A 22,629-nucleotide genomic window follows, 5' to 3' on the forward strand; every position below is an offset into this window, starting at 1 on the left:
TCCGTCTGAGGGACTCAGGTTTAAAGGATAAGTGGCAAGTAAGTATAAGCCAAAGGCAAAATTACGAATAATGTAATAGCAGCTCAGGGCATTATGGGTAATAGAACCGAATGAGTGAGCCAAAGGCAGAGGGATAATAGAGAAACAGGGCCTGCAGGCATGATGGGTAATGGACCCAAAACATGATGGCTAATTAAAGAAGCGCTAGAAGTTTTATGAAAGTGAACAGGCAGAAATGGGCTAAAGGTAGTTTAGGAAATGAAGCTGAAATGAATGGCGCAGAGGCATGCTGGGTAATAGGACAGGAATGAATGGGCCAAAGATAGAAGCCGCAGTGACGCAAGTGGAGGCGGGGAACAGAAGGCATGATGGGTAACAGAAGGGGTGGGTCTACGACAACTGTGGCGTTAAATAGCTAAGGGGCATTGTGGGTAAGAAGAAGCAGGACAGAGTTCACGTAACCGGTTAGAATTCTCCCGAGGCACTGTGGGAAGGTCCAGCACTTCCGGTTTTCGGTCGCCGGCTCTGGACTACGGGCCTGACCCTCTGCCGCGGTGCCTGGTGGGACGAGGGGCCTGACCTTGCTGCCTAGCAGCCTCTGCCGCGCAACGCATCTTTACCCGTGTCCCTCGACCCTGGCATATTAGCCAATGAACGTACCAGACCGATTACGTCACCAGGATCGGCCTCCTGTACCCGCCAGAGCCAATCAGAATGCTTCAAGGATCCAAGCTGACCAATTACAGTGACAATGTCGCCGCGGGGCGGAGTCGAAAGAAGGGACGCCCTCTGGAGAGAGGCGGAGGCGACGAGTCAGTGGGCGTTTCAAAGTGCGCAGCGCAGACCAATGGCGGGAGAACACTGGAACCCGCGGCGTTGCGAGCCAATAGATGCGGTCTCTGCGGGCCAATTGGAAAGGCGGGGAAGTGTGCCTTGACCGGCCTGTGAGGGAGCCAATAGAAAAAGACGTCCCAAAGAGGTGGGGTGGGACTCCCAGCCATGACTCCAATTGCAAGGCCAAGCCTTGAAGCTAGTGGGCGGATCCCAGAGCGTGCCGAACCAATGGGTTAGGCGGGGTGGGGCGACGGTGGCGGTGGCGGCAGCAGCGGGTTCGGTTGCGCGTGGCGCACGGGGTGGGAGCGGAGCTCAGGCCGGGTGCAGGCGCTGCCGCCAGTGAGAACTGGGGCCCGGAGCTGAGCGGGGTTTGGCTGGGACTGGAACCGGAGCGCGCGGGCCCTGGCCTTCGCCCTCTGACCTTTCCCCCTTGCAGGCGACCATGGGGAACGTCTTGGCCGCTAGCTCGCCGCCCGCAGGGCCGCCGCCGCCTCCCGCGCCCGCCCTCGTGGGACTGCCGCCGCCTCCGCCCTCTCCTCCCGGCTTCACGCTACCGCCGCTCGGCGGCGGTCTGGGTGCTGGGGCTGGCGCGGGTCGAGGTTCGGAACGGACCCCCGGTGCTGCGGCCGGCAGCGCCGCAGGGACCGCGGACGATGGGGCCTGCGGCTGCCTGCCCAACCCCGGCACGTTCGAGGAGTGCCACCGGAAGTGCAAGGGTGAGGGGCGACAGACCTGGCGGGGGTGTGAGGGCCCGGATCTCGGGGGGAGGGGGAGCACTTAGAGGACCTTGGGAATTGGCACCGACCATTGGAAACATGTAACAGAGCGTTAGGCGTTGACGTTAGGATCGAATGGTGGAACGTTGGACTTGGGACATAGAACGATGGGATCGGATGGTGGAACCTCAGGATGAAGTGCCAGAGCTGCAGAGCAAAGCCCTAGAGACTTCAGGGGACCCCGGGGATTAGCCAAGCCAGTCTTCTTATGTGATCGAGAAGGAAACTGAGACCCAAGGTCACAGTGTCAGCAAGGGTCCAGTGCCGGGGCCGGGGTTGGGGGGGGGTGAACCCAAGACTTCTGGATCTTGGAACAATTATGATAGCAGAAATAGAGATGACTTACTGAGCAGTGTTCTGGCATTCAGTATATGTTAATTCATTAAATCCTTGCAATGTTTCCATGTGGTGAGCTTACACATGACATGTTACAGGGGACAAGTTTAACATAGAGAGTTAAAGTGACTTGCCTTGGGTCACATGGGTAGTAAGCGGTGGCACTGGGATTTGGATGCAGGCAAAGAAAGGCCCTGGTCCTGGTCCTGAGTATTAGCTTAGACTGTCTTTTTATTGTTGGGTGCTTTGTGGGATGTTTTGCTTGTGGGTCCCGGAAGGAGGAGAGCTGGGATGGTAGCGAAGGAAGTGATGAGAGTTGGCGTGTTTGCCTTGGGGTGTGTGTGGAGAGTGACAGCATTTCTCTTCTTCAGAGCTATTTCCCATTCAGATGGAAGGTGTCAAGCTCACAGTCAACAAAGGGTTGAGTAACCATTTCCAGGTGAGCCTTCCGGGTGCCCGTACTCTCCAGAGGTCATCCTAGCCATCTCCCTGCACCTACACATACAACCCCCTCAATCCCCCTTAAAGGGCTAGGCTCTTTGGCACCTGAAAAGACTCAGAGACAATGCCAGTCTGACTGCTCATTGGGTCCAGTGGAAGTGTTTAGGACCCAGAACCCAGGGATGCCCCTCCACCAGGCAGGAGTGAAGTATGGGTAGGTAGCCTTGTCTCCAGCTTATCTTTTCTTCGAGCGTCTCATGTAGTCAGGCTGAACCTCCCATTCTTACCACCTGCCCTACCCAGAGCTGCCTGTCTTTTTCCACGGTGGGGAAGCCAGGTTGGCAAGTATCCCCATCCCAGGCTGGAAGGGAGCTTTGCTGGGGACAGGTTCAGCTGGGCTTATTGGGGGGTGGCCCACAGACTCCTCCCCACAGCCTTCCCTCCTCTCCCAGGTGAACCACACAGTAGCCCTCAGCACAATTGGGGAGTCCAACTACCACTTCGGGGTCACGTACGTGGGGACAAAGCAGCTGAGTCCCACAGAGGTGAGGTTCCTTTTGACATTTGTTCACTGTATCTTCTAACCAATATGTAGCCGAGCACCAGGCAGAGAAAAGGTTGAGCTGCTAGGGGTGTTGGGAAGTGGGGACTGTTTCTCGAAAATGCTTTGGAGCATGGTCACTCTTTCATCCTGAAGCACCGCTCTCTGCCCAGCCCTGTGCTGGGTCAGAGCAGGGGTCACCAGACCAGGATGACCCAGAGTGGGCGGGGCTTTAAATACCAAAAAGGGCATTTAGACTTTCTCTAGGGGGCAGTGGAGAGCCATGGAAACATTTGGATGGGGAAAGGCATGACCAGATTTATACGCTAGGACCATCCCTCAGGCTGCCATGCAGAGGCTGAGTTAGGGAATGCAGGTGAAACCAGAGGTGTGGAAGGAGGCGGGACTGAATTAGATCTCTGCTTATACCAACTATTGTCATTCAGTAAATTCGTTTATTCCACAAGCCTTCATTGTACTCCATTCTGTGCCCAGCCCTGTGCTGGGCAGTGTGGGGACAGAGCAGTGGCTGAAACGGCCCTGGGGTTCACAGTCTAGTAGTGAAAGGGAACAGACCTGTCCCCAGAGAGTGACAGTTCAGGGTAACCAGGACTGAAATGCGTGGGGTTGGGGGGAGCCCAAAGAGGCACCTGACTAAGCCTAGGTGATCAAGGAGGGCTTCCTGGAGGAGGGGACCTTAGTCTGAGGTTTTCTGACGCTAGGCTTCTCACCTAGGGTCAGCACACAGTAGCGTTTTGATAATGCTAGCCCTCTGACTTCTGACCTTGCCTCTGTGCCACAGGCATTCCCCGTGCTGGTGGGTGACATGGACAACAGCGGCAGCCTCAACGCTCAGGTCATTCACCAGCTGGGCCCTGGCCTCCGGTCCAAGATGGCCATCCAGGTGAGTGGGAGCCAAGTCAGCTGCTCCCCACGCCGCCCCGAGCACCCAGCAGCCCTCTACACTCTCCCTCCCCCCTACAGACCCAGCAGTCAAAGTTCGTGAACTGGCAGGTGGACGGGGAGTACCGGGGTTCTGACTTCACAGCAGCCGTCACTCTGGGGAACCCAGATGTCCTGGTGGGTTCAGGTAAGAGGCACGGGGCATGGAGGGAGTCTGGTCTCATTCCAGCTTTCCCGGCGAATCCATTCCCTTCTCCAGACCTCCTTTTCTACCGTCTAGAAACGGTCAGGGGCAGGAGTGATTTTGAAACACCGGGCAGGATAGCACAGGGACCAAGCAAGTCGGTTTCAAAGCCAGCTCTAGCCCCTGGCTTCACGGCAGCTGTATGCGAGTGCCCTTGCCCCTGGGGGGACTTAGTTTCCTTGTCTGTGATGTTGGGCTACCTCACTAGGCTGTTGAACAGGTTACTTACGTTCTTTCGTGTGACAGACTTTAGGGGACAGGGGGTCTGTAACGGGTCCCAGGGGAATGTGGGCTGCTTCTGTTACTTGTGGGGCTCTGGGGTGCTTTCAGTGCAGGGATCCCTGGGGTTGGGTGGTGGGGGTCCACGTGCAGTTCGGGCAGGTAGTCTGAGTCCAAGACGGAAGCTGACAAGGAAAGTTCCTGTTTGGGTTGGTGTAGACAGGGACCGCCTGACTTGCGCCTGTCCGTCTAGTCTCTTCTTGGTTCCCCTTTTTTGGGTTGTTTTTTTTGGGGGGGGGGTGGGGGATCTCTGGCTGTTTGTCTTTGATTTCTCGACATTCAGCATGAGAGTTGCTGGGGCGTGCATTTTGTACATTCCACGCACCAAGGACGAGGGGAGGGAAACCGAGGAGCATTCAGCTTGTTTTCTGGGCACTTCCATTCCAGAGCACCTGGACACAGGCATTTAAAAAAAAAAAGGACGTCCAGTCATAGGGGCTGGGAAAGTTGAGGGCTTTGGGAGGGGTGCGTAGGGTCCTCAGAGAAAGCCTCCCAGCGTAGGTGATATCTGATAAAAGATCAAAGAGTTGAAGGCAGGTGCCAAGCAGGTTTTGTGGGGAAAGAGCTCTTCAGCTATTTGGCAGCAGCCAATGCAAAGGCCCTGAGGCAGGGCCCTTGATTGGATTGCCAGAAGGGAGTGGCAGAGGGGGAGAGTTGGAAGTCACAGGGGTGAAAGGCCCAAAGCAGCTGAGGCTCTGTGGCACTTGACCCTTGACTCTGGATGAGTCAGGAGCCACCTGGAGGACTGCGAGCGTGAGAGAGACAGGAGCTGACTTGGCTTCTAACAGGACCCACCGTGCTGCCCCGCAGAGAGCAAACTGTGAGGGGCTCTATCTCGGGGTCAGTGGAGGGGTGAGGAGTGGTCAGGCCCATCCACTTTTAAAGCGGAGCCCATGGGGTTGGCTGGTGATTGGGTGTGGGAGGTGAACGAGAGGAGTCGGGATGACCCCGCAGGTCCGGGCTTGAACGACGGATGGGAAGGATGGGAGTGAGGGTTCCTGCATTCATATCTGTCCTGCTGCCATTTGCTCAGCCTTGGAGGGCCAGCTCTTGGGCACTCAGTGGCTTTGCGAAGGCAGGAAGCCCGAATCCCAGGGAGAGCCCTCGGTTCTGCCTGCTGGAGGCTAGGGATCCTCAGGAGTGGTATGGGCTCTGAGCCCTCCACCTCAAGGAAGAGAAGGGGCTACCCTGGCAGGGAGGAGGGCAGCAGCCAGAAGGGGTGAGGAGAGAGGGAAGGGCCATCCCGCCAAATCCAGGGGCTGGAGGGAGCTGGGCATGCAGGGCGTTGCAGGCGAGGCTGCACCCACAGGTCCCATGGGGGCATGAGGAACCTCAGGAAGAAACATGTTATGTCCCTGCCAGCCTGACATCGTCGTCCCCCTTCTGCTCACGTGCTCCCTGCAGCTGGGCCACATGAGCTTTCCTGAGGCTTTCCGGAACCGCTGCTTTTCTCCTCCCCCATGACCTATCCCCATGCCGTCCCTGCTGCTTGGAGCTCTTCTCTCTGGTCTTGACATGGCTGAGTGACAGCTCACTGTCACAGAGGACACAGCTCACTTCTTCCACGAGGAAAGCAGTGCACGGTCAGCATCGCGTCGTCTCCCGTCGCCCCACACCCCACCGGGGCTTCGCAGTGCTCCCCCCTCCCGGGGATGTCCTTGCTCTGATCATCTGCCTCCCACACTAGGGTGACAGCCCTTCCGGGACAGGAACTTGCCTGTCTCACTTGCCACCGTGCGCCGAGTGCCTGGAACCGTGCCAGGAACAGAGCAGGCACTGAGAAAATCACGGATGAGAGAGCGAGTGGTGGTAGTGGCATGTCCCATGTGTTGCTTCCTGCCTGCGGTCAGGGCCCTAGGCGTGTGATGCGCGTCCTTTCCTTCAGCCATTCTAGGCACTGGGAGTAGAGCAGTGAGGAGAACGGCTTGTTGGATTCTGTCAACAGCCCTGTGAGGTAGGTGCTGCCATCGCCCTCCTCCTGCTGAGACCCAAAGAGGGGACGCGCTTCCCAAGGACGCGCAGCGGGTCAGACTCTGGAATCCGGGCTTTTCTCTGGCCCTGGGCACCCCCACCCCCATGTGCACTCGCCGGCATCGTCCCCTGCTTCCCAGCACTGGCCTTGGGGACCCCGAGGCCCAAGGACCTCTTCCCCGGAGGCCAAGGCCACCGGGGACGTTTTTCATCTCTTAAGTTCTTTTCATTTTCTCTGATAACATCATCTGTCACAGGGGCACAAAAGCGGAGACCCCTCCGGCACAGGACCGGAGTGGGAGAATCCGTCTTCAGCCCTCAGCGTAAGGCCGGGTGCACAGTTGGGGTTCCCCCTGTGTTGGAGCGCTGTGTCCTGCAGCGGGCAGGGGCTGTCCCTTTTCCTGTCCCCCATTTCACAGGTGAGGAAAAGGAGGCCCAGAGTGGAGTCAGGCGCCCGGGCTCACACAACCAGGAAACCCAGAAGCCGGACTGCGAATCATGGCCTAACGCAAGGGCCTGTATTCCTTCTCGGTTCCCCCACTGTGGCCTCGGGCACCTCCTGAGAAGCTAGCACGTGCCCAGCCAGTGACTTGAGACAGCCCTCTTGGGAGGGCGCATTTTATTCTAGCTTCCTTACATTTTAGTTATTTATTTGCTTGAGAGAGAGAATTAAGGGGAGGAGCAGAGGGAGAGGGAAAAGCAGGCTTCCCACTGAGCAGGGTTTCGGACTCATGAGGTCCTTTGTGGCCACTCCCCACGCCGCAGAATGGCCCCCACTTGAGAAGTGCAGGCCCTCTCGGGGAGCCCCCAGGCCTCGGGGGGAGGCAGGGACGACCAGGACGACTGGGTGTGGACACAAGTGGGAGGGACAGCTGGCTTCAGGGACTGCAGGTACAGGAAGGAGGGAGGACTGTGAGGAGCTACAAGCAGGGCAGCCCCCAGGGGAAGGGGCCCGGGGAATGTGCTTGGGGAGCAGGGAGAAGGAGGTGAACCAGGGAAACAAGCCAGGTTCCATGGGGAGCAGGAGAGGGGCAGGCAGTGGAGAGCACGCTCTGACCCCAGTTTTCAGACTCTCAGTGGCCTCTGTCACCCCGCCGGTTGCAGGGCAGGGGGAAGGTGAATGCAGGGAGTTCAGGGTGGTGGGGGGATGACTGCCCTGGTCCCATGGCGACCGCAGCTCCTAACCAGGGGCATGCTGGAGAGAAGTAGCCAAATCCAGGAAACACTGAGGTGTGAATACGTAGTTGGCCGGACTGAGCAGGGGAGAGGACATGCCGGGTGGGAGGGACAGCGCGTGCACAGGGAAGAGGGAGCTCCTCGTGTTCGAGCTGCCCGAGGGGACATGGCTGGCTGTGTCACGGAAAGAGAAAGGGGCTCGGGTTTGAAGCTGGGGCCTAGCCATGCAGGAAGGACCCTGCGGCTGGGTCTCCTGGGCACTGGGGAGCCATGGCAGATTCTGAGCAGGAGGAGAACGGGGTGTGAGGTGTGTGCTTGAATAGGATCCCTCTGTTGCAGGTGTGATAGCTTGGAGAGAGCGAGACAGACCAGGAGATGGGAGGGAGGTTCAGGGGTCCCCCAACTCTGAGTCCCAGTAGGTACCAGAGCCGAGAGGTGGGGGCCCTGAGTTGAAGCCCCAGTCTCTCTGGGAGCACAGACAGTTCCTCTTCCCTTAGGGGCCACGTTTCCCCTGCACTGAATGACGGGACAAGCCCAGCCTGGGGCATGCCAAGAGTGGCCTCGCTGCTGGCTGTCTGGACTGACCCCAGACTCCTGCCCTAGCGGGGAGGGAATGCACAGCAAGGCTCGCAGAAGCCCAAAGGGGGCTCCTGGCCGCATCTTCCCCAGGAGACACAGCACCAGAGCCACGACCATGAACCTGCAGCCTCCCCAGCACCATGGCAGCCTCCATCTGGAATGGGAGAGGCCTCTGACCCTCTGCACCCGTTCCTGCTCTGTCCTGTCCCTGTCCCAGTGTCCCGGCTCTCCCCTTGCCCCTCAAGCTTCTTCTCTCAGCTCTTCCCCTGTTCCTCTGTGTCCCTGCCCTGTCTTCGCCTTTCCTTCGTCCTCTTCCTCGTTGGCTCGTGACCTCAGCCCTACTATGTCCTCTTAGTTTCCCCTGGGAATCTTCCAGCCTTCTCTCCCTCCCTCTCTGATTCTGTTTCCACTTCTCCACGTAATTCCCTCGTTTTTTCCTTCATCATCACTCCCTCTGCGTCTACGACTCTTCCCCCCAGTTCTCCTGTAGCTCGCATTCGTGGTGTCTACTCTCCTGGGCTGCAGAGACTCTAGACATGAACACGTCAGACCCTGGGCTCCAGGACTTCAGCCCAGCAGCGGGCAGTCACTTGTTAGCCACTCCCAGGAGGCCTTGGGGCTGTCCCCGCTGCCAGGAGGGGGGGTGGGGGGCCAAGCTGTAGGCCTCAGCATGGCCAGTCCTAGCAATCCCGGAGCGCCGGACACTGCCCTGCGCCTTAGTCACTCTGTGAGACTCCAGTGCCATCTCGGGAGGTAGTCCCGTTCACAGAGAAGTGACCCCAGCGGCCTGCCATGACTCCGTCAGCCAGTGGTGGGGCTGGGGTTGGAACCCAGGCTATATGGCCCCTGGAGGTGTGCTCATCACAGCCCTGCCCTCCAGCCTCTCCCCAGCAGCAGAGGGGTTCAGAACCCCGGCTCGAGAGGTGAAGCCCAGATTCTGCCCCTGGCGTAATCTTGCGACAGCTGGTCAGTGACTCACTCTCTTAGCCTCTTCAGATGGTGCCAAATGAATGCCCGCCTTGTGGGGCCTGGGAGGCCTGAGGGGTAGTCCCTGAGCCCCCAGCAGGGACGCACCTGGAGGGCTACCTGGAGCAGGAGTCTGGCTCCGCAGAACCTGACCACCAAGCCGATGTGACGCCCCCTCCCGCCCCATCTCACCTGCAGGAATCCTCGTGGCCCACTACCTCCAGAGCATCACGCCATGTCTGGCCCTGGGTGGGGAGCTCGTCTACCACCGGCGGCCCGGGGAGGAAGGCACTGTCATGTCTCTAGCTGGGAAGTACACATGTGAGCCTGGGGGCCGGGGGGCGGGGCCGAGGGCCAGGGTCCTGGCTTCCATGTGCCCCGAGCCCCCTTGGTCACCTGCACCCGTCCCCTCCCTTCCGCCTGCTCTGTCACAGTGAACAACTGGTTGGCGACGGTAACACTGGGCCAGGCGGGCATGCATGCCACCTACTACCACAAAGCCAGTGACCAGGTGAGCCAGGTCGGGGACCCGTGGTGGGGGCATGCTGTGTGGGCGTGGGCGGTCAGAGCCCCCCTTCCCCCCCACCCGGCGTGACCCCGGGGGTCCGGCCGGGGCCACTGACTGTTGCACGTCACCATGGCCCCTCCAGCTGCAGGTGGGTGTGGAGTTCGAGGCCAGCACAAGGATGCAGGACACCAGCGTCTCCTTCGGGTACCAGCTGGACCTGCCGAAGGCCAACCTCCTCTTCAAAGGTACAGGCCTTGGTTTCCCCTCTTGGAAACAAGGAGGCGTCAGGTGACTCGGCCCAGAGTGTGCGTGTAGGCCTAAGCAGGTGGTGGAGGGGTACGTGCCGCCCCTTCTGGGGGAATGCTTGTTGAGAAGGCGGGTGCCTGGCCCTGGGCTTGGCACCCACCACACCCACTCCTCGCCCCGCCACTGACCCTCTCCTGCCCCACACTTGCTCCTCCTCTTCATTTTCTCAAGAGTGGGAGGCAGCTCAGGGGGCCCCCAGGCCACCCCACGCCTCTGCCCAGAGTAGAGACGGGCTCCCCCAGTGCACCATCACAGCCCCCCGCCGGGCCAGCTCCGAGTCTGATGATAAGTTCCAAGCCTTTCTTCTTGGACCTCAGCAGTTCTCAGGTTGGCGGTGTGTGAAGGGTGGCCCAGGAAGCCGCCTCCAAGCAGCCTCGGGCAGGGCTCCCGCAGGCAGCAAGGAGGCCCCGGGGACTTACTTGCCTCTGAAGCTGACCTTCCATGCCAGCCTCTCCATCTGTGTCTCTGAGGTCAGCCTGGCGTTGGAGGCTGGGTTTGGGTCTCAGTTCTCCTGCTCCTCTGCTCCCGTGGCCCCACACCCCTGTCTGGCACACGACTCCCTGGGGGGGTTGTCTGTTCTGCAGATGCTGAGCACCTGCCCTGTGCCCAGGCCAGGCCCTGTCCTCCCAAGGCTCGGGGTTGGGGGTGTGACAGACTCATTCCCAGAGAATGAAGACCTGGTGTGGTCAGGATCGGGATGGGAGGGGCCTGTGGTGTGGCCCAGGGCTTCAGGGCAGGAGGGGTCGTCGTGCTAGGGGAGGGAGGATGGCGAAGCCAGTTGCTCCCAGGGCCAGAGAACTTGGGGTTCAGGAAGAGGTTTCCAGGTGTGGTCAGAGGTCTAGAAGCCAGTCGTCTGGCTGGTGGGTATCCAAGATGGCCTGGAGCAGGGACGGGGCGGGAAGCTGGCTCGCAACACAGCTGTCTCCCCGCAGGCTCCGTGGACAGCAACTGGGTCGTGGGCGCCACACTGGAGAAGAAGCTCCCGCCCCTGCCCCTGACATTGGCCCTCGGGGCCTTCCTGAATCACCGAAAGAACAAGTTCCAGTGCGGCTTTGGTCTCACCATCGGCTGAGCCCCTCCTGGCCCCGACCTTCCACCCTTCCTCCTTCAGATCCCACCTCCCCCTCCCCCTGCCATGGAGGGGAGACCTGAGCCCTCTTCCCCCTCCCTTCCCTCCCTCCTCGGGGGTCAAGGGGGGCAGTGGAAAGGAGGGGACCCATCACCCCAGCAGCTGAGGGGGGGAATTCTGGAACCACGGGCGCTCCAGGATTCGGAGCACTAGGGGCAGGGTGCCCAGTGGGCCTGGAGTCCTAGAGGGGATTCCGGAATCGAGGGGCATGCCAGATTCTGAGCACCAGGGGCAGAGGCGGCCAGATAACCTCAGGGAGGTGTTGGGGCATCCCAGTCCCCGCAAAGGGCCCTGGGCCTGGCCCTGCGGGGGCAGTAAGAAGAGGAGCTTCCCCATCCCCGGTCAGTCCGCCTCCGCTCACTTTCCCACCCATCCCTCAGTATAAATCATGTTTATAAGTTATGGAAGAACTGGGACATTTTACAGAAAAAAAACAAAAAACCAACAAAAAATATACATGGAAAAAAAGTGAACTGGGTGGCATCTGTTTTGCTGTGTGTGTCAGCCCCCCTTTTCCCCAGTCTATGCAAACGGACCTCACGGGGCCAGCAGGGGGCGCTGCAGGGCGGGGCTAGGAAGTCCAGCCTGGCCTGAGCTCACACATCCTCCCTGTGACTCGGGTGACTTCGGCTGAGACATCACAGGCCTTCCCTCACCAGCAGGGCTGGGTCTTGTCACACCCCAGCTTGGCCAGGCCGGAGAGGCTGTCAGAAGATTACCCCGCCAGCTACAGGAACAGGGGTGATGTGTCCGTCGCAGGAATCAGTGTACAAGCTGCGACTCCCGTGGGCTTTTCGGGTTCCAAAAGAGGCAGAGGACAATGTATTAGGACCTCTTTGTGACAGAAGGCCAGAGCCCTCAGAAGCCTCACAAGGATTGCAGCACCTGGAAAGACCTCAGAGCCTGTTAACTGCCTGAGGGGGCAAAGTGCTTCTGGACTTCTGGGCCCCGGGAGAGGCGCTGGAGTCCGACCCTGCGCTGGCTACAGACTTCTTGGCTCACATAGGTGGGGGGGGGGAGGTAGAGGTGTGGGTTTTGTCCACCCAGCGTTCCAGTAAACTCTCCCACCCCTGACTTCAGACAGGAACAGAAACCCTGCCTGGCGTGCACACACACACAGGGGGTTTGGGGAGGGCAGCCCTTGAACAGAGATGACCCAAAGAAGCCACCCTGTGGGACCCAGCACTGCCACACCCTCCAGGGAGCAGGAATGAAGCCTGGCCCTCCTCTCCTGTGTGGCCTCTACCCCCTCCACCCCCCTCAGCTGAATCTAGGCTTCCCGGTGGGACAGCTGGGACTCACCAGCCTGCCTGGGAAGATGACCAGTGGCTGGGAAAGTGACAGTGCTCCTGAGGCCAATCAGAGCAGGTCGTCCCTGGAACAGCTCTCGGGATTTTGTACGCACAGCGGCTTGCATCACTGGATGGTGGTGTAAGTGTGACCGTTTTCCTAGGTCTTGTGGACCAAGAAGTAGGGTGGTCAGATAGCCTTGATCATTTGCCCAAGGTCATGCAGTTGGCAGAGCCCCGATTTAGGGCCAGACTGTTTCGTTCCAGAGTCCGCAGTCCAGAAGGCTGGGATCTACAACGTTGGTTAGGAGAAGGGCTGGGATCTTCATTCTGCAAACAGGCAGGGGAGCTCAGAGAGCTGCTCACCTACGCCCAAGGTCACAGCCAAAGAGGGAACGAGGAGGGACTCCTGGGTGGGTCAGTCGTCAAGCGTCTACCTTCAGTTTGGGTCACGATCCCAGAGTCCTCGAGCCCCTCACTGGGCTCCCTGCTCGGCAGGAAGCCTGCTTTTGCTTCTCCCACTCCCCCTGTTTCTATTCCCTCTGGCTGTCAAATAAATAAAAATTAAAAAAAGAGAGCAAGTGAGGACTAAAACCCAGGTTTACACAGTCCCCACCCCTCCTATCCCGTCTATTTGGACCTCTGGAGCCCTTCTCCCTAAGTCCCAGGAGTCTGGACTCCTAGCCATCGCCCCTCAGAACCCAGGAATCCAAGCCCCTCAGCCTTCTCTTTTCCTCTGACCCAGGATTTCGGCCCCCAGCCCCCATTCCAAACTTTATCCATCCACAGGAAAAGAGAAAAGAGGGGAATGGGTGCTTCCTTTCCCTGGTGTTCCTAGCCCCCCAGAACGGAGAAAGGTGCCTGAGTTACTGGGTAAAATGTCACCTCCCTTCGGGGGAGCCGTTGGGGGGGGGGGTCATCACACGGCCTCCAACCCCCACCTCCTCCCCCCTGCCTGCTGTGTGAAGGGGGGGCAGCCCACCTCGTGACTGGGGGCTGGCCCAGCTCGCTGCCGCCCAAGAGGAGTGGGCGGGGCGGGGGGAACAGTATAATTGGACGAGTCTGGAATCTCTGAGTCCTACTCAGCCCAAGCAGAGGTGAAGAAGGAGCTTCCCCGAGAGCCGGTGAGAAACAGAGTTGAGGGCACACAGACCTGCTCAGGGCTAGTGTGAGGGACGGGCTGGGGCGAGGGGACGGTCCTACCCCAGGGTCATGGGGAATGAGGAGGGAAGCTGGGGTCGGACCTAGGCAAGGAGTGCGGCACAGGGTCTTGGCTGGAAGAAGGTGGGATGGGAAGAGCAGAACCTGGTAAGCCGTATCAAGAGTCCACGAATGGTCAGTGTCATTTATTGAACACCTCCTGGATCCCCCTCAGATCTCCATTAGTGGGAGATGCGGGGGGCAGGGGCGGCGGCCAGAGAGAGCACTTATCTTTTGGAGAGGATTTTTCAATGAGAATTAAATTAGCCGGTAGGTGGAAGGTGACGTTTGGGTGTGAAGCTGGGGCTCAGGATGTGAAGGGAGAATGAGGAATGTGAGGCCAGAATTTATAAGCCACTGTTGGGGCTCACAGGGAACTCGGGGCAGGGTAAGTGGAATTTGAACCCTCCAAGAGGCGGATGGAATTTGGGCTGCGGAGGCCGACCTGAGGATGGGGAGATAAGACAACACAATGAGGGAGTTAAATAAACAATGGAGGGACGGTTTGGTAAATGTTTGTGATTGGATTAGGCTGATGCAGATCCTGGGGCGGCGGGCGTGATTGGGAGGTTGGGGCTCCGGGTGGGAGGGGTCCCCGCTGGCTGCTGATTGACGTGTCTCACTCAACCCGACCCATCGCAGGCTGGAAGATGAAGGTTCTGTGGGCCGCGCTGGTGGTCACGCTCCTGGCAGGTATGTGGGCGGGGCTTGCTCCGTCCTTGCCCTTGCCCCGCCCATGCACACCTGTACCCCGCTTCCATCCCTGGGTGTCTCCTCCTGTTGGTATATCGTCGTCTTGAAGGAGGCCCAGGTACAAGGCCTCACATCCACTGGCTCTGAGCGGCTTCTTTTACTCTCTCTGGGCCTCAGTTTCCCCACCCTTAAAACAGTTCCTGATGGACTGTTGTCGGGCAGAGAGAGAGCTCCAGATTGGTGTCTGCTGTGACTAGTTCTCTTCACAGCATGGGTCCTGCATGCAGCAGCACAGACCCTCAATATATACCCTTCCCCGCCTGCTCTCTGCCTTCCAATGCTCTAAAGAAGCCCGGGAGCATTTATGGAGCACCTGCTGTGTACCAGCTACTCTGTGCCTGGTGGGGGTGATGGCTGTGAACTTGATTCTGTGCAGGATGCTGGGCCGATGTGAAGCCAGAGTCCCCACTGGAGGGGGAGCCAGAGCTGGAGCCAGAGCCGGAGCCGGAGACGAAGCTGGAGCCTGAGGCCAGGTGGCAGGCTGGTCAGCCCTGGGAGCTAGCATTGGCCCGCTTCTGGGATTACCTACGCTGGGTGCAGACGCTGTCTGACCAGGTGCAGGAGGACGTCCTCAGCAACCAGGTCACCCAGGAACTGAAGTGAGTGCCCCTGCCACTCCCAGAGGCCAGTGCCTTCTGGACCCCCGGCCGTCCCCGCTCTGGGTTTCTTTGTGTCCCTGCCACCAGCTCTTTGGCATCTCTGGTCATGTCTTGCTTCCTCTTTTACATTTCGAGCTTCTGGCTTGATGGACCCTCCCTGCCTCTGGCCACCCGTTGTCGCACCCTTCCGTTTCATCTCTGCTTCTGCCCTGGCCCTGTCCCCATCTTGCCTCCCCTCCCTCACCCCTCCTGGGTTTTCCTGCTTCTCTCTCCCACCCTCTGTACACACACGCTCCTGCCCTCTCTGCCCCCAGGGTGCTGATGGAGGAGACCATGAAGGAGGTAAAAGCCTACAGGGCGGAGGTGGAGGAGCAGCTGGGCCCCATGGCCTCGGAGACACAGGCCCGCGTGGCCAAGGAGCTACAGGCGGCGCAGGCCCGGCTGCGCTCGGACATGGAGGACGTGCACAACCGCCTGACACAGTACCGCGGCGAGGTGCAGGCCATGCTGGGCCAGAGCACCGAGGAGCTGCGGGCGCGCTTCGCCTCCCACTTGCGCAAGCTGCGCAAGCGGATGCTGCGGGACGCCGAGGACCTGCAGAAGCGCCTGGCCGTGTACCGCGCCGGGGTGCGCGAGGGCGCCGAGCGCAGCGTGAGCACCATCCGCGAGCGCCTCTGGCCGCTGCTGGAGCAGGCCCGCACGCGGCACGCCAACTTGGGGGCCCTGGCCACCCAGCCGCTACGGGAGCGGGCCGACGCCCTGGGCCAGCAGCTGCGCGGGCAGCTGGAGGAGGTGGGCAGCCGCGCCCGCAGCCACCTGGAGGAGGTGCGCGAGCAGATGGAGGAGGTGCGGGCCAAGATGGAGGAGCAGGTCAACCAGATGCGCCAGCAGGCCGAGGCCTTCCAGGCCCGCCTCAAGAGCTGGTTCGAGCCCCTGGTGGAAGACATGCAGCGCCAGTGGGCTGGGCTGGTGGAGAAGGTGCAGGCGGCCATGGGCACCAGCCCCACCACCGCAGCGCCGGTGGAGACGCAATGAGTGGGCCCCGCCCGCGCCGCGCGGTGTGCCCCGCCCCTGCCCTCACCCCTACTCCCCTGGCCCCGCCCCGGCTGTCCTGCGGGAGGGCCCTCGCCTAATAAAGATTGACCAACCCCACCGCGCTTGATGGACGTCCGTGTGTGATTTCTCCCGACTTGGCGCCTCGGTTTCTCTTTCCGCCCCACTCTGGCCACGCAGCTCTGTCCTGTCCCCTCTGCTCCCTTCTGTCCCTTTCAGAGTCTCCCTTTTTGCTCGGTCTCTGCTCAGCAGTGCTTGCTCGCTCTCTCTACCTTCTCTGTCCCTTCGGGTTCTGAGACGCGGTTCGAGACCAGATCCATCCCTGGAGTAGATACGGTGGTCACCCCTGACTATAGGGATTGGGGGTGGGCTTGCTCAGCTCCGGGATACCTCCTCGGTGGAGCTGGGACCCCAAAGCCACTGCTGTCAGTTTTAAGCCTCTCTTGTGGCTTCTGTCTTACCTGATTTGCCTCCTGCCGTCTCTTGGATGCCTGGCCTGCTCTGTCTGAGGCTTCATTTTTCTGGCTTCCCGTTTCCCCCACCCCCTACCCCTGACCTCTTTGAACTCTTTCTCCTAAAGTTTTCACAGCCCTGGCTTTGCCTGTTCTTGTTTCCCTTCTCCTCCTATCTGGGTTTGTCCTCTCCACCCTCTGTCCTACTTGGGCCCTCTCTGGCCTTCACCTTCCGTCTGGGTTTACAGGTGTCTTCATCGGAAGTGTGTTTCCCTGCCCCTTGCCCCCTCATTCTCCTCCTCTCTGCCTTCCAGCTGGGTGGCTGATGTCTATCCAACAAGCCTACTGGGTGCTGGATCCTGGCTGGGGAAAAGGTGGCTGCCCATCTCCCCCACCCCACCCCCATCCCCCATGAGGGGCTGCACCGCCCCACCCCCCAGGTAGAGTCCTGGGGTCCACTGTTGGGAGCCAGTTGATTGACACACTGCAGCAGTAAGGACTGGGCCCTGGAGATGCCCGCTGGCATTCTCTCCCACCCCCTCAATTCTCAGAGGAGGGGAGCAGGGCTCCCAGCCCAGGGGACAGGCTGGGGCTTGAACTTGTACCTCCCAGGCCCAGCCTGCGTGCTCAACCATGTGGCTCCTGCCTACTCTGCACTCCCAGCTTTTCCAGCTCCCATGAGTGCCCTTGTGGAGGCAGGCTCTCGTCCCCATGCCCCAGATGACTCACCCAGTCTGGGTGAGGAGGAGAAGGGTCAGTGGGCTCAGAGGCAGGGGACCTAGTCCCAGCCAAATGTGCTCCTGATTCACTGCGTGCCCTGGAGTTGGGGCCAAGTCCTCTGAGCCACAGATGGCAATGGTGGGGGCTGGCCTCAGCCATGTCTCCCCCTTGAAGAGCTGAATTTTGAATTCTCATGAAGACAAGTCTAGAGATGATGGCAAAGGCCGGAGAAGGAGTTTTGGGAGAACAGAGGCTGGCAGGGGTGCTGTAGGCCGGAGGCTGACACCCCATAGAGGTTTAGAGAGACAGCCTGGAGTCCAGAAAGTGGAGGAACAGAGAATACCACCACCACCACCACCCCGCCCTAGGACTTAGCCCCTGGCTAAGCCATTGAATGTGCTTGGCTGTGCCTCAGTTTCCCCATCTGTAAATGGAAACCCCCATAGCTAGAATGAGGAGGAGACTGGAAAAGCAAAGTTGTTATAAAATTCTGGTGGGGTGGGGGAGAAAGGGGAGCAGACCTTTGGGTGGATGTCTGGGGAATGCTAGGCTCGCAGGGGAAGCAGATGTCTGGGAAGGCAGCTGGGGGGCTGACGGGGACTAGATGCACTGAGCTGGCCAAAAAGGTTGTCGCAATCCTGCCAGGGTCATGTCTGTGTGTCCCTTTCACAACCATCCCCCCTAACCCCCGGGCTGACACGTGGTTGTGGGGGCACAAGGCCAGCCAACCTCAAGTCTGAGGCCAGGGCCGCCCTCCCCACAGCTGCCAGGGATCACTGGCGGTCAAAGGCAGCCAGAAGAAGGGGGAAAGCATTGGACTCCAGCCCTGAGGGACGGATGTGGTGGGAGGATACCAAGCGGGGGGAGGGCTAGTGCCAGGAGGGGCCAGAAGGGGTAAGGGCAGATGGAGTGTTTACCAGGGGGCCCGGAAGCTCGCAGAGTGGGAGAGCAGAGGGCAAAGAGGGGCCTGGAGGGATGGATGGAGGCCATACGCTGGGGGTGGGGGGCTGTGGAATGAAGACCCCAGAGCTCCACCTCCCTGATGCAGGGAGGGGGCGGGGTGGGGGCTTGAGGGCTGATCTGAAAGTGAGACTGATAGTGGCAAGGGGCTAGGAATGTGAGGGGCAGAGTAGGTGGCCCTCGAGTCCTGGAGGAAGTTGTTCCTGCTGAAGTGGCTTGCTAAGAAGGGAGGGGGTGGAAGAGGAGGCCTGAGGAGTTCCCGTGAACTGAGTTACAGAGTTACTGAGTGCCTGAGAGACACCCACTCCCACCCTGGCCTGGAGAAGGGTGTTCTGCAGGAGAGACCCTGGAGGGAAGATGGCCATGAGGAGAGACTAAAGGTAGTCCCCTCCTGTGGGGAAGGGACTACCGGTAGGCTGAGATCCACCAACGGGCAGATTTGGAGGTGTAGGTGTGACCAGCAAGAGACTTTAAACCCAAGGGCTGTGCCTACACCCACCTGACCCATCAACCCTCGCCAGTCCGGCGCTCGAAAGAGGAAAACGTGGGTGGGCACAGGGGTTAGGCCATCTGCCAGAGGCTTAAGGGGAGGGATTAACCTGCCCCACCCCCTCCCCAGCCCGATAAAGGCCTCGGTCTGGCCAGCACCTCCCACTCGTGATCGCCTGCGACTGATCAGGTCGGTGCTCGATACCCCGGAGGGTTGCCCCTCCAAGAGCACTAGAAAGGGGGTGGAGGGAACTCCAGGGAGGGAGAAGGGGGGGGGTCACTAATCACTCCCCGCCCCCCACCTGATTCTGCTTCCAGAGTGCCCCTCCGGCCCAACAATGAGGCTCTTCCTGTCGCTCCCGGTTTTGGTGGTGGTTCTGGCGATGGTTTTGGAAGGTAAAAGTAAGATAGGAGAATCTGGGATTTTGAGCTTTGGAAACCTGAGGCTGGCCCCGAGCTTGCAGGCCGAGCTTGGAGGACCCTCGAGAGCTCTGGGGCCTCTTCTGGGCCCTGGTTTTCCTCTCTCTCTCACCAATCACTCCACCCGCAACCACGCCAGGTGGGTGAGGGCTCTCTAAGGGGCGGTCCCGCCGGTGGCTAATCTGCCGGGACAAGCCCTAGCAACGGATGATGTATGTACTGGCACCTCCAGGATTGGCTGTCTTGCTTTTACAGCCTGGAAAGGGGAGGAGGAAGGCAGTGCTGAGAGTAAGCTAATTCCCCGAGCCTGAGCTCCATCTGGTCGCGTTAGTACCCTCTCCCCGCCTCCGAGTCTAACACCTCCGAGTCTAACACAGTGACCTCCAAGAATCGCTTTCAAGGATCCCCTCTCCCACCCCTGAAATGTCATCCCAAGGGCTCCCAAAACTGAAATTTTTGTACCCCTGCCGGTCTTCTGGGCAGGCCCAGCCCCCGCCCAGGCGGCCCCGGAAATCTCCAGCACTTTCGAGCGCATCCCGGATAAGCTGAAGGAGTTTGGTAACACCCTGGAGGACAAGGCCCGGGCTGCCATTGAGACCATCAAGCAGAGCGACATTCCTGCGAAGACCCGGTTAGGAACCTTCCTAGGGCTTGGGAGGGCTGGGGTAGATCACTAACAGATTGGGGAAACTGAGGCCTGGAGAAGCAGACAGCTTCCCTGTGGTCACAGCTGTATCCAAGGGTGCTCAGATGTGGGGGACAGACTCCTGACTCCCATCCTGCGTGGTGGTGAAAGACCGGCCGAGCTTGGGAGCCCATCAGACCCGGGTCCACAGGCCGCAAAGATTCACCACTCTTTGTGTGATCTTGGGGTGGATGTGGAGGAGCCTTTTTCTTCACCTGTGAAATGGGTGACTCTGAGGAGAAGCAAACTAGGGGATTTGCGTAATGCCCGGCTCATGGTAAACACCAGCAGGCTAGTTCAGCCAACTCCATTTCGCAACTTAGAGAATCATTCATTCATGAACAAATACCTATCGCGCATCTGCTAAGTGTCCAGGGCTGCTCCACGGTGGGGAATAATAGTGATGAATGAGATGAAGTCCCAGCCCACAGGGAACAGATTGTAAACCAGTGAGTGTCCCCAAGATGAGCCCAGAGAGGGCTGACCACGGAGAAGACAACAAACGGGGGTGTAAACAACCAGTGTGGGGCTTGCACTCATAACCCCAAGATCAAGAGTCGCTTGCTTCACCGACTAAGCCAGCCAGGCACCCCCTTTCATATCTCCATTTAAAGGGCGCTTCGGGGCGCCTGGATGGCTCAGTTAGTTAAGCTTCAGACTCTTGATCTCAGCTCAGGTTTTGATCTCGGGGTCGTGAGTTCGAGCCCCCATGAGGCCTGGTTGTCTTACTTACAAAAAAAAAAAAAAAGAGAGAGATCTGAGTGATTAGGAAAATCCAGCCAGGCCTAGAAACATGGAAAGAATGTTCTCTGCCTGAGCCAGGAAGATATGTACATAATCCAGGCCAGAGGGACAGCCTAGGCAAAGACAAGGAGGCAACAGAGGGCCCTTGAATAAGCAGGGGACGGCTAGGCCAGAGCAAGCTTAATAAAGAGATAGCAAGCCTTCAAAGTTGGGCCACAGTGGAGGCTTCTGACTTCAAAGGGCTCTGGTCGGTCTGGGAAACCCATCCCAGGGCTCCTTCCAATCCCACAGATATGGGAGCCATGCTCCTTCCTGGGGGGCGGGGGGGAAGATGGGGGAGGCTGGTAAGGAGGCAGGATCTGGGCCCCCTGAGGGAAGACGAAACACTGTGACTCCTTGTCTGTCTCTCCCTGCAGGAACTGGTTTTCTGAGACTTACAACAAAGTGAAGGAGCGGCTTAAAACTGCCTTCTCCTGAACCCCAGGAGAGTTGCCCCCCTCCTCTGGGCTCTGTGCCCCTGAGGGGGCTCCGAAACTTCCTGTATCCTGGCTCCTGCCGAGGACTTCGTGCTGCCCAAACCCATCCCCACCCTCCAATAAAAATCCCGTGGAGAATTCTGAGTGCTTCTTTGCTGTGAGGAGGGGGCTCAGGGTGGGACATGGTGGATTGGGGAGAGAGGCAAGGAGGCAAGTGTATTAGGATTGTCTACTTGACCTGCGCCGAGGACTTTGAACTTCATGGTCTCAAAAAAAAATCCTCATGAAAAATTTGGGAGCGGGGCCCTGTTAATTCTGTGAGGGCATTGAGGCCCTGAGAGGTGAAGTCACTTGTCAGGAAGGGGAGAGCTGCATCGGACCCCCAGCCTGAGTTTACTGCTATGCTATATTCTTCCCTGGCCAGGTTGCCCAAGGTGTGGGACCTGGGGGGGTTCATCATCGTGCACGCAGCATGTGTTTATTATTCTTAAAATGGATAATAAAGAGGGATGTGGAAGGAGCAAGGATAGGATCTGGGCTAAAGCTCTGGAAGAGATCTATCTAAACAGTCCCCACCCTCCAAGGAAGCTTTGACGTCCCCTCCTCCAGGAAGCCCTCCTTAGCCCCCAGGCTGGGTCATCACTACCTGGGGATGGGGCAGTTTTCCCACTGGACTGTGAGCCCCAGGAGGACAGGGCTGGGGTTGTCATCACCACTGTTCCCAGGCACAGTCCCGCAAGGGACTGGGCGCACTGCAGGATCTCCGTACTACTGGGTGGAATAATTATTCTCAACTGGAAAAAAACACCTAAACATTATATTGTTTTAAAAAGATTTTATTTATTTATTTAAGAGAGAGAAAGAGCACAGAGGGAGAAGGAGAGGGAGAAGCAGACTCCCCGTTGAATAGAGACCCTGAGGTGGGGCTTGATCCAGGACCCAGAGATCACCGCCAGAGCCAAAGACAGACGGTCAACCGGCTGAGACACCCAGGTGCCCCTAAACATTACATTTTCACAAAACTCCTCTGAGGTAGGTGCTGTCACTAGCCCTATTTGACAAAGAAACTGAGACACAGAAGTCTCAAGTCACTTATATGATGTCACACAGCCAAAAACGGGTAGAGCTAGGATTTGAGTGTAGGCTAGGGGTAGAGGGGAACAGTTCCAGGGGCCACATCCTTACTCCACTTTCCTTGTTCCTGAATCACCAGTCAGACATGTCGGCTGTAATGTCTCTCTCTCTCTCTCTCTCTCTCTCTCTCACACACACACACACACACACACACACACCTGGCCCTGGGCCTCGCCAGCATCATCCCCAGCATATTAAAATGCCCCTATAGGCGCCTGGGTGGCTCAGTCCGTTAAGCATCTGCTTTGGGCTCAAGTCATGATCCCAGGGTTCTGGGATCAAGCCCTGCATTGGCCTCCCTGCTCAGCAGGGAACCTGCTTCTCCCTCTCCCTCTGCCTACCACTCCCCCCGCTTGTGCCCTCTCTCTCTGACAAATAAATAAATAAAATCTTTAAAAAAGAAAGAAAAAGAAACAGGAGAAGGCACATAGGGTGGTGCCATCGGTGTAAACTGAGAACACATGCCTGGGGAACAATCTTGTGGCTTTGAGCTCTTCCTGTCTGAGGACAGCTCTGAGCCCATCGGAGGGATGCCCGAGGCGTGAGGGTGGGGAACAAAGGTGGGAAATAAATAAATGTAAGTCTCTGTACTCAGTGCCCGTCCCCCCCAAATCAGTCCCCCAAGCTCCTTCCACTCCCCTCCCACTTGGCTGCCAAAGGGATCCT

At 58.9% G+C, this 22,629-nt stretch overlaps 3 protein-coding genes across 3 annotated transcripts; all 3 read left to right on the top strand.

Moving 5' to 3' along the window:
- The first annotated feature begins 1,087 nt into the window (after window positions 1-1,087).
- Window positions 1,088-11,447, top strand: TOMM40 (translocase of outer mitochondrial membrane 40). The gene is made up of 10 exons (XM_032839165.1): window positions 1,088-1,173; window positions 1,271-1,550; window positions 2,318-2,385; window positions 2,840-2,932; window positions 3,731-3,832; window positions 3,913-4,018; window positions 9,245-9,367; window positions 9,481-9,557; window positions 9,697-9,799; window positions 10,793-11,447. The coding sequence occupies exons 2-10, from the start codon at window positions 1,277-1,279 to the stop codon at window positions 10,930-10,932; spliced, it is 1,086 nt and encodes a 361-aa protein (XP_032695056.1). The 5' UTR covers window positions 1,088-1,173; window positions 1,271-1,276; the 3' UTR covers window positions 10,933-11,447.
- Window positions 11,448-13,366: 1,919 nt separating this feature from the next.
- Window positions 13,367-15,920, top strand: APOE (apolipoprotein E). Its single transcript, XM_032839243.1, has 4 exons — window positions 13,367-13,402; window positions 14,121-14,171; window positions 14,608-14,830; window positions 15,145-15,920. Exons 2-4 carry the CDS (start codon window positions 14,129-14,131, stop codon window positions 15,863-15,865), a joined length of 987 nt encoding a protein of 328 aa, XP_032695134.1. The 5' UTR covers window positions 13,367-13,402; window positions 14,121-14,128; the 3' UTR covers window positions 15,866-15,920.
- A 2,729-nt stretch (window positions 15,921-18,649) lies between these two features.
- On the top strand, window positions 18,650-20,967 carry APOC1 (apolipoprotein C1). The gene is made up of 4 exons (XM_032839307.1): window positions 18,650-18,694; window positions 18,823-18,900; window positions 19,408-19,555; window positions 20,770-20,967. The coding sequence occupies exons 2-4, from the start codon at window positions 18,843-18,845 to the stop codon at window positions 20,828-20,830; spliced, it is 267 nt and encodes an 88-aa protein (XP_032695198.1). The 5' UTR covers window positions 18,650-18,694; window positions 18,823-18,842; the 3' UTR covers window positions 20,831-20,967.
- The last annotated feature ends 1,662 nt before the right edge of the window (window positions 20,968-22,629 follow it).

The sequence above is a fragment of the Lontra canadensis genome, unplaced genomic scaffold (assembly GCF_010015895.1).
Source record: "Lontra canadensis isolate GAN:19392208 unplaced genomic scaffold, GSC_riverotter_1.0 scaffold107, whole genome shotgun sequence".
Classification (NCBI taxonomy): domain Eukaryota; kingdom Metazoa; phylum Chordata; class Mammalia; order Carnivora; family Mustelidae; genus Lontra; species Lontra canadensis.